General features: G+C 46.3%; 1 protein-coding gene across 1 annotated transcript in view; it reads right to left on the bottom strand.

Annotated features, from left to right (window-relative positions):
- Window positions 1-406: 406 nt before the first annotated feature.
- The window catches only part of eif2ak3 (eukaryotic translation initiation factor 2-alpha kinase 3), a 65,342-nt gene continuing 45,811 nt past the window's right edge, over window positions 407-19,937 (bottom strand). Inside the window, exons 11-18 of the mRNA XM_063184073.1 lie at window positions 17,691-17,813; window positions 16,966-17,115; window positions 8,909-9,611; window positions 7,065-7,238; window positions 5,665-5,841; window positions 4,692-4,793; window positions 4,243-4,305; window positions 407-3,141 (exon numbers count right to left, since the gene is read on the bottom strand). Coding sequence (XP_063040143.1) covers window positions 2,968-3,141; window positions 4,243-4,305; window positions 4,692-4,793; window positions 5,665-5,841; window positions 7,065-7,238; window positions 8,909-9,611; window positions 16,966-17,115; window positions 17,691-17,813 — 1,666 coding nt within the window. The 3' untranslated portion in view covers window positions 407-2,967. The remainder of the gene's footprint in view (window positions 3,142-4,242; window positions 4,306-4,691; window positions 4,794-5,664; window positions 5,842-7,064; window positions 7,239-8,908; window positions 9,612-16,965; window positions 17,116-17,690; window positions 17,814-19,937) is intronic.

The raw sequence follows: 19,937 nt of genomic DNA, 5'->3' as shown, positions 1-19,937 counted from the left end.
CTGCTGTGAGCTTAAAGGTAAGTGTAATAGAGACGGCATTTATGGCTCTTTGACGGGATCCGAATCTTAGTGGGTCATTCCTGTCAAAGAGCTCTTTTGGCCCTTTTTAAAATGATTTATTCAGTGTTTAGAATGTAATATTTTGACTCCACCTCTAGGTAATTTTGTCCAAACAACAACTGATTATTCTCCTGCTTTTTCCCAAATTTAAGTACTCGCGTTGAGGTCATGTGCTTAAAATTAATGAAAAATGAACAAAAAAAAGAGCGGCTCCCATCGTTCACTTCTGGGAGCTGTTCAAAAGAATCGTCTTGTTCGTGAACGTCACAAGACTTATGCCTAAGTGTAAGAGCAAGAAATGAAAGCATTCCACTTAACTAAATGAAAGGAAGACAGCATACACCGATATGTACAAATGTCATAGAACGTTTTTATTATTAAATCCTGACTTGTCAGAAGTCACAATATTCCAATGCGCTCCAGTGTCTGAAACACATTCATATAATTTTTTTTGTTTAATATTTATAAACCACCAACCCCACAGGATTGATTTCTGCAACAAACATAAATAGAAACAAATAAACATATTTACAAGGAAATAGAGAAAAAAAGGGGAGAGGGGGGAGAAAAATCCGGAAGAACGGAGCCCCAAAGGACACAACAATCGTGTTAAGTTTAAGGAGAGGAGAGGCCGATATATTGAGGACGTTGCACTGGTCTTGGCGTGATCTGGAAAGTGGACAGAGAGAGATCAGCTGAACTACTTTTGAACTTCAATTACACATTTTCATCCTATAAAGAACCCGTCTCTGAAAAAGTCCAGGCAGGGGAAAACCCAACAAAACAAAACAAAAAACCCAACCATAACTGTTATCTTTTGCAAAAGATATGAAGGGTATTCAATAAACTGTCAGAAGTGTGTAAATATTTTTAAGAAAAGCGAGATGCGGAGACACTGTGATATACTGTGATTGTTTTTTGCTTCTTTTTTTTGTTCGATACTCTAGGATACTATTGTATGGTGAGGTTTTGTGAGCACTTTGTCCCGTGAGCAAGTAGCACAGATGGTTTGAAGTGAGTGTGTAGTATGGTTATTATTAAGTTAATAAGTGTGTTTTGAAGGGATTTACACTGCTGTAAACAGGAGGCCTGGGGTGCATTTTTCGAAACCATATTGGCTAACTATATTAGCTACTTTGTTGTTTGCAATGCAATTTCCCATTGACAACAACCCAAGTTGCTAACTGGCTAACAACTATGCTTTCGAGAAACGCACCTCTGTACTGCCAGGGCTTACATGGCTCTTGGTCACAGTTTGTGGACACACACACACTCTAACACCTAATTTACACAGTTCATCCTGATCTGCAGGTGTCACGTTCGTGAACCGCTCTCACTTCATCTGGTTATCTGAGCGTCAACACATTTTTGATAAGAAATCACATCTCAGGAAAATAAGATTTCTTTTTTTTTCGCAGTTTGCAAAAACATTTCAACTGCCTTCATGAAAGAATGCTCTAGGTTATTAAAAAAAACGTACAGTAATTACTTTCTGTTATTCACAATTTAAGGGCAGCTTTGATATTTGGTAGCTGATGTGATCTTCGGTCCTGATCCCCAAGTAATGCCACTACATCAGCGCGCACGCACACACACACAGGCACACACACACAGGCACACACACACAGGCACACACACACACACACACAGTCCACAAATGCAAAAATGCAGTCCATCATGCACTCACTCACTCAATCATTCACACACACACACTCTCTCGATCTCACACCGATCACTTGAATACACATTGTCTGAAGGCATTAAAACTTCTCACCATAGTGATTAACTCCTACACTGCCTCCATTTTCTAAGAAGAAAAAGAAAACAAAACAAATAAACACTCCGGTTCCTACAACTTTACGGTGTGTCCTCACGGTCACACACTCCGTTTGGTGAACGCACGTCTCCCTCTCTCACACACACAATCACATACAATCATTTACTTGCTCATACACACACACACACACACACACACACAGTCATACATCCCATCCAAGTTGAACGGAGAGCACACTCCTCACTGGTCCTGATGGGAAGGAGAGAAGGTCTTCACCTCTTCCAGTCTACAGGGTATCGTCTCCCTTCTTCCGCCTATACATCTCAGTCTGTTCCAAGGCATCTCACACCTCACACAGACAGACAGACAGACTCGCATGTCTGCTCAGCTGTGGCGTGTGTGTGTGTACATGTCATACGTGTGTTTTCTGTGAGCATATGGCATGTAGTATGCGTGCTTGTGTCTGTGTGTGGATTAGGTGGGTGTTCGTCGTCAAAATATTTACAGTAAGAAGAAAGAGAAAAGTAGAAAAAAATGGTTCCTCGTTCATCTGTATCAGCATAAATTTGCTGAGTGAGAGTTTCTAAAAAGCTAAGAAAAAAAATGGAGGAGGAGAGGGGGATGAAGAGATCGTCAGACAGATAGACAGACAGGAGAGAGAGAGATGTCTCCTGACTTTCCTCATGCAGGCAGAAATATGGACTTCACACCCCGCAGCTTCCCCCAGAGAAGAGGGGGGCCACAGCAATCAAAGGCGGTCTGTCTGAAGAAGGGTCTTAGTCTTTGTGTGTGTGTGTGTGTATGTATGTGTACTATGAGTGTGTGTGCATGTGTACGATAATGTCTTTAGGTGTTTGTCAGTTTTCCATCAGGTCATGTGCGCACAGGTGAAGCGACTTAGGGATTGCAGCCACCAGGGCTGCTCAATGAAATGTACATGTGTGTAGGTGTGTGTACATGTGTCTGTGTGTGCGTTTTTGTGTGTGTGTATGTGTGTGTGTGTGTATGTGTGTGTGTGTGTGTGTGTGTCTTTAAGGAAGCACTGTGTGTGTGTGTGTGTGTGTGTGTGTGTGTGTGTGTGTGTGTGTGTGTGTGTGTGTGTGTGTGTGTGTGTGTGTATGTCCATGTCTTTAAGAGTGTGATGATCGTGAGGGTCGTCCTGCTGAGGAGGCGCTGTAGGTGCGTGAGCGCTGGCGTATGCGGCAGGGCAGCTCGAAGTCGTTCAGGAGGGGCGCCTCGGTGATGTCAGAAGCCTCGGGACGCGCCGCAGGGTTGGGGGATAGCATGGAGCGCACCATCTCCTCCTGAGAGACAAACACACACACAATGACAAAAACATTAAAATGGCATTACAACAGCTTCAACGCCAATAACCAATCACACTCGTGATTACGGGGCATGATGTCATGCCTACAGCACCTTGGGACATAGAATGAATCACCACACTCACAAATCTTTAGATATGGAGGGAAAGTGTGACCCTTTGGCATATTTGTATTTGTAGAGCAGCGGTGAAAGCGTTGAGGGCAAACACAAAGAGGACACAAGCACTGCACTAAAGCACTGTCTGCTAGCCTGGGCCCGCCCATACCAACTGAGACGGCGCAATTTTCAACCAGTAACATATGGAGTTATTATGAAAGCCCATTGGGAAACTCCAACTCCCATTGTCATTGTGACACAGCACTCCACAGCACACAAGTGAACACTGCACACTGCACACAACGAAATTGCATTTATGCCTCACCCGTGCAAGGGGGTGGCGCCCCATGGGGAGCAGTGCGGTGGGACAGTACCATGCTCAGGGTACCTCAGTCATGGAGGAGGATGGGGGAGAGCACTGGTTGATTACTCCCCCCACCAACCTGGCGGGTCGGGAGTCAAACCGGCAACCTCTGGGATGCAAGTCTGACGCCCTAACCGCTCACTGCCGACTGCCCCATATGGACTTGAGCTAGACATGACCTTTGCATTTCCCTCTGAGAAATGGGGTGACGCCACGAGCAGGCCAGACCACATGCTCACAGAGCTTTGAAGTCGCCATAGCCAGGCTACTGTCAAGAGAAGTGTCTGTAATAGAGTACTAGAAGCAGTCATATCCTGTGTTCACCCGGACACCTCAGTAACCATTAGCAATGAACACAATTTATCAGAGAAATGATCCATAAACTCTAATATGGGTGTCTACACTGCACTCTGGGGAGCTTCTCACAGCAAAGTCTACTCAGTAAATCACTGTGCCGTACTTGGTAGATTGGTCTGATGTAATGTGAACGTCTGCCTGAGATCATAAAACTATTGATGTTTTCCCCCCATCTCATCCATAGGGGGCAGCATACACACATGATACATACAGACTTGAATAGGCAGGGAGAACAACTGGAGAACAAATAGTCCGTTCTCACCTCCTCGACGTTATTCTTGGTGAAGGAGGCTGGAAACTGGAGGGACCTCACGTCCGTCAGAGTCTACAACAAACAGTAAACACAGAAAACAACACTGTCAACATCAACAGAAAATCAGAGACGTTGGGTTCATGGGCATGCTGTCTGAACTTTACTGTATGTGTGTGTCTTTCAGAGAGAGAGAGAGAGAGAGAGAGAGAGAGAGAGCGAGAGAGCGAGGGAGAGAGAGAGTGAGACTGAGAGAGTGAGAGAGTGAAAGGCAGAGAGAGAGAGAGAGAGAGAGAGAGAGAGAGAGAGAGAGAGAGAGAGAGAGAGAGAGAGAGAGAGAGAGAGAGAGTGAGAGGCAGAGAGGCAGAGAGACTGAGAGAGTGAGAGGCAGAGTGACCACATGTGCGTATGGGTGTGAGTACAGTATATGCTTTGAAGTGAAGTGAGTATAAATATCTTACCCGGACTCTCTCCATCTGGGTGCGGAACGGGCAGAGCAGCTCAAACAGGATCAGGCCCAGAGAGTAAATATCCACCTTGTGGGAGTACGAGTTGCCTGATAACTACAGAAGTGAACGACAGCAGAGAGGCGGGAAACAAAGAAGAAGAAGAAAAAAGTCAGTGACACAAAGGTCAATGAAAGACAATGGCAACACTGCCCAAATCTGGTTAAGGAAACAGGTGTCAATCCTGACATGTTAACCATAAATCAAAAAAAGCCAATGTTATCTGTGTGTTTGTGTTCTGGTAAAGGTTATTGCCAGGTCTGTTGCAATGACTTTTTTTCGTAACAACCTCATAGACATAGTAAACCTTGCATAAATAGGGAGTTATAAGAGGTGGGATCAAAAAGCATACGTCCCTTTACAATACTGATTTTAACTTTTGAAATGCACTACATTATTACAGCATAACAATAGCCTGGTTGGCTACTAGCCTGTGAACTCCCATACTGCCTTTAGTTCTACACAATCTTTCCGATCTGAAAGACTCATCTCACTTGTGATTAGGTCTGGTGGTAACCAGACAGGTTGGCTACTGGCTAGACAGACATTAGCATGAAATTCAATGCGTTGTCACAAACAGTACAGGTGGGCCCTGGCAAAGGTTAGGCAGATCAGAAAACTAAAACAAATATTGGCCCTCAAAATGGAATTGAAGATAGTAGGGCACCTAAATTGCAGTCAGGCCACACCCTCCTAGTGACGCAACACCTTCAGCGTTGCTTCTAGTCAGACCAGGAGCAATACAAATATCGTGTCTGAGCTTCAGAAAAGTCAAAAAAGTGGATGATAATCAGGCTACCTAAATATAAGAGTATGGCATGTCTCGCAAAGGTTAGGCAGATCAGAAAACTGAATCAAAACATTGGCCCTGAAAATAGAAATGAACATAGGAGAGCACCTAAATTGTGGCGTGTGGCGTGCCTCGTACCTGTTCAGGGCTCATGTAGAGCTTGGTGCCCACCTGCCCAGTGTGGCGGGCGTAGACGGGCATGGGCGTGAGGGCGCTCATCTCCTCCTGGTCCTCCTCTTCCTGGTCCATAGCAGTCACCAGGCCGAAATCGCCCACCTTCACCACGTCATCCATGGTGAAGAAGATGTTGGACGGCTACAGGGACACATAGAGGAAGATTGCACTTTAGTTTGTTTGTTTTTCTTTTTTTAAGTATTTTTTGGGGCCTTCCGGCCTTTATTATTACAGGACAGTGGAGAACAGACAGGAAATGATTGGGAGAGAGAGATGGGGGAGGGCCGTTAAATGACCCCGGTCCGGACTCAAACCATGGTCCCTGTGGGCATGCAAGCCCAAATGTGGGGGGCTTAAGGGCGGGTTATGCTTCCTGCCGGTGCCACACAGTGAGCTTGTCGCAGGCATGATGCAGTTCATTTTGGTTTATGCCCTTTTTTGAAGCACGGTCTGCGCGATGTCATTCCACGCTCAAACTGCCTTCAATACAAAGAGTAACCTAGACGTGTCGGTTGTTTTTTAGCTTCACAGACTCGACGACAATGAAAATGAAACTTAAAACTTGAAAATTAAATCTTTATATCACGTGCATGTTTGATCGCACTGGCAGCCACCGTGGTACTTTGGAACAAATAAGTGGCTCATTTGTCGAGGACGAAGCGGAATGTTTCCTCGACCTCGGAAACACTGTTCAACTGTCCAAATAACTTCAGCGTCGTAACTTGCAAGCGCACGTGTTGTCTTTGGTTCGTGTAAATAAATGAAACGACAAAGCACGGGCAACTTATTTAATGAAGAGCTCACAGTCCGTAGACCGACGAAGGTTAGAACAAGGAAGTAGCGCTTGTTCTCGACTCGAGGACAGAGCAGGCTGGTCGAGAGGACCAATCAGAGACCTATTTTCGCCCTTCACGCCGTCGCTGTCTGCATCACTCCCTGCGTCGAGACACAATTTTGGGGTGGTGCCCCAGAGTACCTGCGTGATGGGGGGGCTTCACTCCGTTAACTGCGCGACTCACTGCAACACAACGCAGGGACGCTGATCTCGAGGCATAAACCACCCCTCAGCGTGCTGTGCCAAAGCGACCCCTTTTTGTTTGTTTTTCATCTACTTTCTTACTTCAAAAGTTCATAGAAATTTGTTGATGGTAATCCATCTCTTCATTCACTTGGGTGAAACATCCTGAGTGAACCAATATGTACCTGTACTTTTGAAGACAAATCTGCCCATGCTATATTACAGGTTTGTGTGTGCCTCCGTGTGTATGTGTTGTGTGTGTGTGTGTGTGTGTGTGTGTGTGTATGTGTATGTGTATGTGTATGTGTATGTGTATGTGTATGTGTATGTGGTGTATGTGTGTTACCTTGAGGTCTCTGTGCATGAGGCCCTTGCTGTGTAGAAACTCGACGGCCTCTGCGATCTGCAGGAAGATGTTGAGGCACTCGCTGTGTTCGCGCAGCTCTGGCGCCCCCCGCTGGCCCATCCAGTCCTTCAGGTTCTCCTTACGACACAGCTGCATCTGGATGTACAGGTAGACCTGCAGACACACACACACAAAAAAGTATGCACAAACACACACAGACACGCACACACAGACACAGACACACAGACACAGACTCACACAAAGACGCAAAGAAGCAAAGACCCAGATGCACGCACACACAAAGAAAGAACAGCACACCCACAAAGACACACACGCACACAAAGACACGCGCACACGCACACGCACACGCACACGCACACACACACACACACGCACACACGCGCACACGCGCACACGCGCACACGCGCACACGCGCACACGCGCACACGCGCACACGCGCACACGCGCACACACGCACACACGCACACACGCACACACACACACACACACACACACACACACACACACACACACACACACACAATAAGAGTTGTGTTAGCAGAGCAGCAAAAGAGGTCAGCAGCACAGTGGGCAGGGGAAAATGCCTCAGGAGCAAATACTGTACAATCATTTATAGTGTAGTGCCAGCCAGACAGCCTCTACTTCAAGACAAGCAAATCTATATTAGCTGAGCTTGGAAGTCACAGAATCAAGAAGTAAAACAAAAAGACAGCTGAATCTCATAGTACTTCCCAGATTTGTCAACCTAAAATTCATCTCTTGTCTCAGGTACCACCCAGGTACCAATTTCTGCTTCAATTGTTTTTTTTTTTATTCAGCACACCGTTTGAGGTCATCAGTATTCATTGATAATGTAGAAAGTTAAGAGAATGAAAATATATTGAATGACAAAGCATTTTTAAAGTTTTGATTGTACCTCTGTGCGTGTACTGTAACCCTCTAAAGAGCTGGGCTAATTGGAATCAATAACATTTTACTGGTTTATTGAGTAGTTGGCATGAACACCTGGCTAGACTGATTTAATGAGGCTGGCTATCCCAATCTTAGCTACAGCACTTTTGAAATGATTTGTTGTTCAAATGTTGTTGTTCATCTAGTTTTGTCCTTTGTCTTTTTCTTTTGTAACTTCTAACTTGCTGCCTCTTGGCCAGGACTCCCTGGAAGAAGAGTCACTCTCAAATGACCTTTTGGTTAAATAAAAGTTAATAAAACAAATATCTACTCAACACAAACCAAATAAATTGCCATCACAAAACTAGATTTTTCCCCCTCTCCAAGTTCCCCTTTTGAAGCACAGCAATTGTTACGTGTCAGCAGTAGTATACAGAAGAACACTACCCAAACCAATAAATTCACCAGAGAGAACACTAGAAAAATCTCACAATCTCGGAAGTCACTGCTTCTAGAAAAAAATGACTCATGCTCACACATTAATCTGCATGAGGAACAAAGGCTACCAAAACACTTTTTTTCTACAGATTTTATGCAACTTTTTACAACCTGTGAGCTGCACCATGGGAAGCTGGTCATAGGTCACTGATCAGCTGGAGCAGGCTGCAGTAAAGTGTGGTAGTAAATAGACACGCAAAATGTGTTTCCCCTTGGTTTGACCGAGGGAAGAATTTTTTTATTTTATTTTTTTGGGTAGAAGAAAATCTCTTTGGGAAACTGCAGTTCTTGACATAATAAACAGAGATATAATGTCCTGAATGAGATCAAAGCAATTACGTGCTACGTAAACTCAAAGGGTAACTATCAATTTGCTCCGTCCCACACACCAGAATTGAGTATTTCGCTCGTGTGTGTGTGTGTGTGTGACTAACCTTTGGTGTGGCCAGGGGCCGGCAGGCTGCTGCTGAGGGGGGTGTGGAGGGCCTGAGAGCGAGGGAGGAGGGCCGGGGCGGCGAGGTGGACGCGGGGCAGCCGCGCGAGTGTTGCTGCAGCTGCTGGTTGGCTGACCCAGCAGCAGACGTGGCGGCAGAGGAGGAGGACGGCGCTTTATCGCTGGGTATGGTGGAGGTGGACGTCCCCTGGTTCACCACTCCGGGGCGGTTCCTATGAGAGTCCTCCTCATGATCCTCGTCCTCCTCACGGTTATCGTGACACCCCGAGTCCTCGAAGACGATGTCGAAGGACGAGGAGGTGCAATCTCCGGCACCAATGCCACCGCCGACTCCACATGGGATGGCGATGGAGCGGGGCGGGCACAGCTCAAAGGAGCAGTCGGGGTCCAGATCCAGGTCGTGGTCCTCGGCCTCGGGGTCGTGCGTGTTGGTGTGGGTGTGCTCGTGCTCGGACATGAGGCTGTCTCTGGCCTGCTGTTTGTCGTGCAGATTCAGAAGACTGTGGCTGAGGCTGAGGCTGAGGCTGTGGCTGTGGTTGGTGGCGTCCCCGCCAGGGCCCCCCTCCACACACACGCACAGCGGGTCAGAGCGCTCCGAGGAGCTCCACACAGGCACCTTCACAGACACGGGCTCCAGCATGTGCTCAGGGTGTTCAGGGGAACTCAGGGGCCAGTCGGCAACACTGGAGAGAGAGAGAGAGAGAGAGGAGGGGAACGGGGGGAGAGAGAGAGAATTTAATGGACGTACTGAATTATCTATATAGCAAGGGAAATCTCCATTGTCAATGAAGTACTTCTACTGCCTACTGCACCCCCCCCCCCATCCTTTATATATTGACTTGGTTGTTTGTTTTGCGTTTTAATACCATATTATTGTCAGCTTTGGTAACACCTTTTTCATGAGTAATGCTAATAAAGATGCCCTTGAAATTAATTAAATTAGAGAGAGAGAGAGAGAGAGAGAGAGAGAGAGAGAGAGAGAGAGAGAGAAAGAGAGAGAGAAAGAGAGAAAGAGAGAGAGATAGAGAGAGAGAGAGAGAGATAGAGAGGGAGAGAGAGAAAGAGAGGGAGAGAGAGAAAGAGATTTAGTATACGATTCAACAGCTAATGCATTCTGTGTAACTTTAATGGCCTTAGTTTAATAACAGGATTTCATTTGTTAAGCCATTATGTACACTTACTATAATTATTATATTAAAGGCAGCGGCATATGATACATATGATTATGGTGCGTGCATGTGTGTGGAAATACTCGCTCACGCATGCAAAATTCATGGAACGGCGCAGACCCATAATAATAATGTTTCAAGCACAACACTAGCTGTGCACACTAGTGACTTTGCTGTGCACTACGATTTCATACGGCTCCAAGAAATCCAATTACTAATGTCAATATTACTAAAAAGCAACACAAAGGGCATTAACATAATTACAAGTGACAGCTCAGAACATGTTTGGACAGACACCCATGAAAAGAAACAAGCAGTCATCAGTGTTGCCAGATTGGGTGGTTTTCTATCCAATTGGGCTGATTAGGATGGCCGTCTGCTGGTAAAAATTGACTTTTGGGGGAAAAAACAACAACCAATTTTTGGCCATAGAAATCAATAGAATTGTGTGGGATTTAGTGCTTCAAGGCGCGTTTTGTGCATTTTTGGGGTCTGGAAATCATCAGCCTCATCTGGCAACCCTGGCAGTCATGCCCTTAAAATACATTTAATGTGCCATCAACCAATCACAAACCAACTCCCCCAGGCCCGACCTCCTGGCCCCCATACCCACTCCCTACTTGCCCTGACAAATGGCAATTATTCCAAAACAATTAACATTCACCTTTACCTAAGGCAAGTCAGATGGCGTGATTATGATATGCTGCTGTAATGACAGGAGCGGTAACAAGAGAGCATCTGTGTGCCATCACCCAGAGACAATATACGACACTGGTGTGTGGCCGCTGGAGACAATATACGACACTGGTGTGTGACCGCTGGTCCCACGGCTGGTATAAACCCTCCACCACCCCACCCCCGACATGGTGGCAGGCCACCAAGTCCGAGAAAGATATGATTTGATAGGCGGCTTCGATAGTGTTAGCCCCCTACCCCTACCCCCCAACACCACAAGCCATTATCGTCCCCTACGACAGAGCCAGCCAATACAGTTTCCAGCTGTCGTTATTATGGGGAGGAGAGGACGGCGAATGGGAAAATGAATAGGGCCTGGAAATGACAGAGGAGGCTGGTGGAGATGGGCAGGGCTTTACGCACAGGCGAGGAGGCGAGGAGGCGAGGAGGGTGGTACGCAGTGCGCAGGAGACAGATTCATGTCCTCCGTGGACACCTTTATGGGGCTTTTATTAAGACTGGGAGCGGCACAGGTCCCCCCTCTGCCCCATGCAACACTAAATCTGGAGGAGCATGGGACATGGGACCAACCGTGCTGCTGGGTAGAGACTAGGAGAGAGGGAGAGAGAGAGAGAATGTGCGAGAGAGAAATGGTTGGAAAGAGATGGTTAGAGAGAGAGCGGGAGAGAGAGAAAGAAAAAGAAAGAGAGAGAGAGAGCAAGACAGAGAAAGAGAGAGAGATATATTGAGAGAGAGAGCGGGAGAGAGAGAGCGGGAGAGAAAGAGAGAGAGAAGGCAGACAGCCTTCGGGGCCTAAAGCATAAGATTCGTCCTTGAAAAAAAAAGCATAAGCAAACACTGTCTGCATTTTCCCCTGTGAGGCAAAAACCCGAAAAAAAAACCTCAACATCATCTCCCTCCTCTGCCGTATCCCTCCCGCCCCTGAATCACAGAAACGGCAAACTGAACTCCAGCGCACTCAGCAGTTTTATTATTACGCGTCATGAAAGTCTTGCCATGCCCATGCCTAAAGAGGTGGAAATGTCCATATTAACACTCTGATAAGCCCAAGGGGATGATTTTCTGTGCTTTTGAGAGAGAGAGGGTGTGTGTGTGTGTGTGTGTGTGTGTGTGTGTGTGTGTGTGTGTGTGTGTGTGTGTGTGTGTGTGTGTGTGTGTGTGTGTGTGTGTGTGTGTGTGTGTGTGTGTGTGTGTGTGTACGTACGACAGACTGCGTGTGTGTGCGAGAGAGACTGTGTGTGTGTGTGTACATGAGATAGAGGGGGGGGTGTGTGTGCGTGCGTGCGTGCATGCATGCGACGGAGGGTGTGTGTGTGTGTGTGCAGATGTATGCGAGAGAGGTAGTGTGTGTGTGTGTGTGTGTGTGTGTGTGTGTGTGTGTGTGTGTGTGTGTGCGTGCGTGCGTGCGTGCGTGCACGTGTATGTGTAATGGTGTGTGGTAGTAATGTTTGCCGTGGGTGCACTGGGAGTGTTTGCTGTTATGCAGGTGGATGAGGCTGATCTGAGCTGAGAGGAGCTGAGCAGAGTTGATCTGAGAGGCTGCTGCCTGTTTAAGTGGCTGGAGCTCAGGAGCAGATGGCTGTGTGTGTGTGTGTGTGTGTGTGTGTGTGTGTGTGTGTGTGTGTGTGTGTGTGTGTGTGTGTGTGTGTGTGTGTGTGTGTGTGTGTGTGTGTGTGTGTGTGTGTGTGTGTGTGTGTGTGTGTGTGGTGATGCAGGTGGAGAGAGAACCCTGGCGCTCAGCTCTCCTGGGGAGGAAAGAGGACAGCAGAGGAGAGAAGAGAAAATAAGGGGCGTCTAGGGTGAGGAGGGGGGGTGAGGGGTGTCAAAGGTGGTGTGTGTGTGTGTGTGTGTGTGTGTGTGTGTGTGTGTGTGTGTGTGTGTGTGTGTGTGTGTGTGTGTGTGTGTGTGTGTAAAACGTCTGTCAGAGAATGAAAGGCTGTGTGTGTGTGTGGTTGTGTGAGGCTGTGTGTGTATCTTTCTGTCCGTCTGTGTGTGTGTGTGTGTGTGTGTGTGTGTGTGTGTGTGTGTGTGTGTGTGTGTGTGTGTGTGTGTGTGTGTGTGTGTGTGTGTGTGTGTGTGTGTGTTTATTTATCTTTTATTTTATTATTATTTTTACCTTATGTTTTATCTTAATGTTTGAAATGTTTTTTTTTTACTCTAATTCATTTCCCTGTTTTCCTTTCATTTACATTTGTTAACTTTGTGAAGCACATTGAGTTGCACCTGTGTATGAAATGCGCTATATAAATAAACTTGCCTTGCCTTGCCTTGCCTTGTGCGTGTGTGTGTCTGTCTGTCTGTCTGTCTGTCTGTCTGTCTGTCTGTCTGTCTGTCTGTCTGTCTGTCTGTCTGTCTGTCTGTCTGTCTGTCTGTCCGTCTCTCTGTATGTGTGTGTATCTGTCTGTCCGTCTGTCTGTCTGTCTGTCTGTCTGTCTGTCTGTCTGTCTGTCTAAAGGTAAAAGGAAACCTGTCCATCCTCCCCAGCAACACCCAACTGTCCACAGCAACCAACCCCACCCCTCCCCAACACACCACCACCACCTCTCTCCCCTCCCAAAGTCACCACCACCACCTCTCTCTCTCCTCCTCAGCTAGACACCACCACCTCCTTTCTCTCCTCCTCAGCTAGACACCACCTCCTCTCTCCACCTCTACACCTCCTCTCTCCTCCTCAGCTAGACACCACCACCTCCTCTCTCCTCCTCAGCTAGACACCACCACCTCTCTCTCTCCTCCTCAGCTAGACACCACCTCCTCTCTCTCCTCCTCAGCTAGACACCACCTCCTCTCTCTCCTCCTCAGCTAGACACCGCCTCCTCTCTCCCTTCTCCAAGACACCACCTCCTCTCTCCCCTCTACAGCTCCTCAGATCTCCTATCTCCAATCTCCGAGCCCCTCTGCTGTCCCCCTTCACAGACACCAATCAGTAAGAGACAAGAGACATTCCCTTCCCAGCCTTCAGCTGTGTGTGCCTCCATCCTCCTTAATTGTGGCCCTCGCCCAGTGCCTCTACTGGGGACTGGAGCTGGGTTGGAGCTGGACTGGAGCTGGGTTTAAAAAAAGACACTGAAACACACACCGGCAGACACACACCGACAGACTCCCACACACACACACACACACACCTAATGTGTGACACCTTTTCATCACAACAAACCACTCAGACAGACGTGAGAGCAAGTCCCTCGGGGAGGGTTCTTACTACACGTACACAGGTGTCTTCACACAGCAGGTGCGTCTACCAGCACACAGGAGCACTGGGAGGAGGAGGAGGAGGTGGAGGAGGGGAGGAGCAGGAGAAAGAGGAGCAGGAGAAAGAGGAGGAGGAGAAAGAGGAGGAGAGGAGGACAAGTTGAGGTGAAGGTGGAGGTGATGAGAGTTGGAAGATGGGGAGGAGAGGAGAGGAGAGGGTCCAGTAAAGCAAAGGTGAAAGAGAAGAGATAAGAGGACAGAGGAGGAGAGGAGAGGAGAAGAGGGGAGATGGAGTAGAGTAGAGGAGGAGGAGAAGGTTGAAGAGAGGAGAGGAGAGGAGAGGAAAGGAGAGGAGAGGAGGAGTGGAGGAGAGGAGAGGAGGTGGAGGTAGGCGTCTCTGCTGAGGTGGGCCAACTAATAAGCTGTGTTGGTGCCGCTGCTGCTGCTGTTGCTGTTGCTGCTTAGCACCTCACCTGACACCCATGTGGTCTCAGCTGTGAGCCGCTGCTGCAGTTTAGCTGTACGCTAAGAGACGAGCAGCAGCCTCAGCCCCCTGCTACTGTGCGCACACACACACACACACACACACACACACACACACACACACACACACACACACACACACACACACACACACACACACACACACACACACACACACACACACACACACACACACACACACACACACACACACACACACACACACACAGGCAGCTCTAGTAACAACTGGCAGTAATAGCAGCAGCCTGTGAAGCAGAGGCACCGATGAGTGCAACAGTGGCTCCCATGCTTGTAAGGCTTGACAGTAGCACTGTGTTTAGCAGTATGATGTACCAAGAGCATGACTGGGCTACAAATGGGACTTCTGCTTCCTTATATCAGCAGACAGATTATTATAAGAATGTGTAGTGCAGTGTGCTTCCATGACTGCAGAATTCAAACTTCACTATCGATTTTTTTTGGAGTATGACTGCTGCCACTGCTACTACTACTAGTTCCAACTATAATTGTATAGCACAAGTCAACAGCATGTAAGGAAGCACACGTCCAATTTATAGCCCTGGCAGAGTCTTATAAAGACTGTGCAGTGCAGCGTGCTTCCATGACTGCAGAATTCAAACTTCACTGTACTCCAACTGTAATCCTATAGCAAAAGTCATGAAACGCATAGCTCAAAATGCCTCAATAGCTTGGCAGGAACAGCAATGTTGAACATTACACACAGGAATTCTTATAGTGTAGTAGTGCAGCGCGCTTTCATGACTGCAGAATTCAAACTTCACTATGGTTTTGCTTTTTGCTGTTTTTGGAGTACTGCTGCCACTGCTACTACTACCAGATCAAACTGTAATCGTATAGCACAAGCCATGAAACACAAAGTGCCTCGATACCTTGGCAGGAACAGCAATGTTGAACATTACACACGGGACTTCTTATGGTGTTATGGTAAAGAATTACAGCTGAGCCCTACAGACTTCAGTGCATGGCTGGTGATTGATATCATAGCATGTGGCTGGAGGAGAACTGCCATTTGTACTCCTGACAAATCCCCCTTATAGCAGCAGTGTAATAAATAAGTGTGTAAATCCAATCCCCAAAGCTGACATTGAGCAAAATTCTGACCTTTAACCCTATTCAGACTGGGCTTTTTTGGCATTCCTGGGCCTGGGGGGGGGCTCTTTTGACCCCCCCTCATAACTCATGAACGGAATACAGTATAACTACGAAACTTGGGGTAGATGATCTACATATGGACATCTATGAATGACATAATTTTTGTGTAATTATCTATTATTATGACGTCATTATGACATCATTATGTTATTATGTCCAAAATCTCGCCATAATGGATTTTCCAACAAATTTAGGTAATGCACTTACATTTTAATGATTTTATGCTTCAGACCACTTAAATGCTCACAAAGTTGTCTGATGCTAATGGAAATAACAAAAAAATATGAAAATATATGGCGTCATAGATATGGTTAAGTGATTTTTGGTCAGACATACCTGTCAGAAAACCGTTGCCATGGCAACAGGAAAAATGATAAACCTAATCTTTCGGTACCTAACTGTAGCCAACTAAATGTTAGGAAAAGTCACAAAGTTTCGTAGTCATAGCTTAAGTCGTTAAGGAATTATACGACATCAAAGTTGGTGCGGGCACTTTTAGCCCCCCCCCAGTCTGGATAGGGTTAAAAACCAGATCAATAACTTGATTATCAAAATACCGGTAATTAATTTTAAGGGCAGGTAGGCGCGTCACATAATCGATGCATTGTTGCTGGGCCGCTAATGTAACGACAGCATAGTGAGTTAGAGCGGTATTAAGCACTCGACAGTCACTTAATTAAAGCTCTATGAATTCACAGCTGGAGCGGTGGAATGAAAAATGCCTGTGTGAATAGCTATGACTGGCTACGTTTACATAACGTTTTTAAGTCCGAATTAATAATTCAGAATTAAATAGTTCCGTCGAGTTAACTTTGATCTTTCATTTAACTCCGAGTTGTGAGGCGTTTACATGACAGAATTAACATTTATTCAGAATTGAAGTGAGCTAAGTCTGAATTAAATGTCTCATGTAAACGTAGCCACTGAGAATATCTTAATTTCCCATGTTCAGGTGAACCTATGAAGGACTAGATTGGGGGGCAGCTGGCAAAGTCGTTAAAAATACATGATTGCTGCTGGTCAAGAAAGGGGTCACAAGGGGCTGGACAGCTGGTTTCTGTCTCACAGATGGGATTTTCTTGTCTTTTAAAAAATTCTTTGGCTGTATTTAGTACGTCTTTGTCTTTGTTGATATAATAAAATCCCTTAAAAGTAGAGTTTTTTCACTTAGAAACAGAATCGAGCAAAAAAAAAAAAGGATGAACAAATCCCACTATTGACCCGTGTTAAGGTGTGTGTGTGTGTGTGTGTGTGTGTGTGTGTGTGTGTGTGTGTGTGTGTGTGTGTGTGTGTGTGTGTGTACCTCTCGTCTTTGAGCCAGCGTGTGTCCATGTCCTCCTGCCAGCCCTGTGGGGGGCTCTCCTGCCAGGCGTTAAAGTAGCGGATGATGCCCGGGTGCTCCAGCTTGGCCAGCGCCTTCACCTCACGCATCACCTTCTCACGAGCCACCTCCCTGAGGATGACCATAGTACGCACACACACACACACGCGCACACACACACGCACAACCACACACACACACACACACACACACACACACACACACACACACACACACACACACACACACACACACACACACACACACACACACACACACACACACACACACACACACGTTGGTATCTCTCCCTGGATGGTGCTTTTTTTTTTTTTAACTCACAGGCCTCACAAAATAAAAAAATAAATAAAGAATTAAAAAATTGGGTTCAGAAAAAGTTCTGGCTTTCAGTGAAATATGAGAAAGTGAATTAGATGAAAGTGAATTTGTGAGAAGTATCAGATACTGAGCCTCTGCTTGAAGATGAGGATGAGGATTGATTTGAGCAAGTCTATTTTTTTAGGTTAATCCTGACATTTCAACGTTCTGTAAACAGCGTATATATTTATCTGTGTGTGTGTGCATTTTCCCAAAAGGTTATGACCGTACCGCACAATCATACGTCAATACACACCTATAAAAATGTATTTACCAATACACATATGAAAATAATATATTCATGAAGAAGCGCCTGCCTATGTTTTTACCTGTTGGGCAGCCTGATTCTCTTGATAGCGTAGTGGCAGTCGTCCACTTTGTTTCGGGCTTCAAACACCACCCCGAAACCCCCTCGCCCAAGGCACTGCAGCGGCTCAAAGTCAGTCAGGTACCTGAACAACAACAACACACGCATAAAATATCACCTTAGTTAGTTCCACTCTCTCGATAATAACACTCATGCGCTTTGGATATGTTGTAGCATTGCAATTTTCTCCAATGGCCAAATAAATAATTTGTGCATTTCAAATCTATAATTCTGCAGCATGGACCGGCAACACTGCAGCACAACCAAAAAAATGTTCGATTCTACCTCTTCAGTAATCTCTGGTAAAACATTTCACATCACACACTTCACCCTGTGAGAACTATTTTGTGATTCAGTAATAGAATCGCAAACGTAAAAATCACAATGTAATTATGGCTTATGGTTTATTAGGGTTAAACCAATTACAGGGGTGATAGTGAAAAAAAAATCCTGAGCCTGAACTTTTTTCCCTGCTCTAACAAGGACGACAAGATACTGCATAGTGACATAACGTAGGCTTATTTTGACACATTGTTCAAACATTTAATACAGTAGCCTGTGTATGACCATTATTCAAGCCTGATAGTAGAAGAAAACCTTGAACCTGTAACACTTTCTGAGATAAGAATAACCGAATAGCTAATTATTATCAATGTTTTTTTTTTTTTGCAAACTCTGTCAAGTCTGAAATCAGGCATGGAGCCTGAATACTATCAGCCCTGCAATTACGATTAGTCAGAAAGCATGTTAGAGTAAACACAGTTATTAAATTATCAAGCAGATTAAAATTCAGTTTATAGTGGGCATGCCTGGTCTCCTCACAGCATGCATCTCCCTAAGGCAGCCTTCCATGATGCACAAGCATGTTGTATTTTCTTAAAATGAGAAATGGGATCTCCGCTCTGCAGCCTTAAATATAGTGGTAGTTTAGACCGCGTCCTTGCTGCAAGCGGCACCATCAAATGTGTAAGACATGCATTCGTTTCTGTCGAACTGGGCTCTCCTAACTAAATACCATGTAAAGCGGACTTGAAGCCTTTCTTTTTGTCGAGCTTTAAGTTTCCATTTCAAAGTCAACAAAGGTAAAAATGTATGGACGCAATGTGGACATAAACAGTTTAACGTGACGGTCGTGCAGACGCTTGTAGTTGGGACAGTGTTTGCGTGTTCCCAATTCGATGTGTGTGTGAGTCCTCTGTGTGTCTCGGAAGAGGGAGCTATAGGAATGCAGAGTGGGTGCTGCAGAGAGGTACCGGTATAGTGTATGGCCGCTTTAAATAGCTTACACACAGTTGTGAACCAACATGTGCTCTCTGCCTCTCTACTCTCTGGCTGGGAACAGAGTGTGCAAGAACATCTGAATGAAAAACTATAGGCCACTCCTCCTCTCCTGCACACACAGGCCTCGTAGCTTGCATCAGCTACTACACCTGCCTATGGCTGAGCGGGGGTGTGTCTGTCTGGATGAGCTGCGTAGAGGATTGCGTAGAGGATTTCGGAGAGTAAGTGTCCCAGTGACCGGGTGTACTTGTGCAGATGTGTGCATGTGTGCGTGCTCTTTCGTTGGTGTGGAAATGTGTGCTAGAGACTGTGTATGTGCACAGGTATGTGTGCTAGTGAATGTGTACATTTGTGTGTGCTGTACACGCATGTGTGTATGTCCACCAGCATGTGTGCGTGTGTTTGTGTGTGTGTGTGTGTGTGTGTGTGTGTGTGTGTGTGTGTGTGTGTGTGTGTGTGTGTGTGTGTGTGTGTGTGTGTGTGTGTGTGTGTGTGTGTGTGTGTGTGTGTACAGTATGTGAGCTGTGCACGCATGTGTGTGATGCGTTTGCTTTTTTCCACAATTCCCTGTGCGAGGTTCATATTACTTGGAACATTGCCCAGAATTTACAGAAACGTGCCTCAATACAAGTGTGTGTATGTGCGCACACTATTGTCCAGTATGTGTATTTCTGTGTGTGCGTTTGCACAAAATGTGTATGTGCAGTGTGTCTGTGTGTGTGTAAGGGGAGATCCCGGTGAACAGATGCATGTGGCATACTGTGTGAAACTGGGCTATGGAATGCAGCTGCTCCACTGCAGGAATAGGTCACACTCCTCTACCTTTATCTCTCTCCCCCTCCGTTTCTCTCTATCCACCTCTCTCTCTCTCCCTCTGTTTCTCTCCCTCCACCTCTCTCTCTCTCTCCGCTCCAACTCTTTATCTATA

The sequence above is a fragment of the Engraulis encrasicolus genome, chromosome 19 (assembly GCF_034702125.1).
Source record: "Engraulis encrasicolus isolate BLACKSEA-1 chromosome 19, IST_EnEncr_1.0, whole genome shotgun sequence".
In the NCBI taxonomy this organism is placed as follows: Eukaryota; Metazoa; Chordata; class Actinopteri; order Clupeiformes; family Engraulidae; genus Engraulis; species Engraulis encrasicolus.
This window is presented reverse-complemented; position numbering and strand designations above follow the sequence as displayed.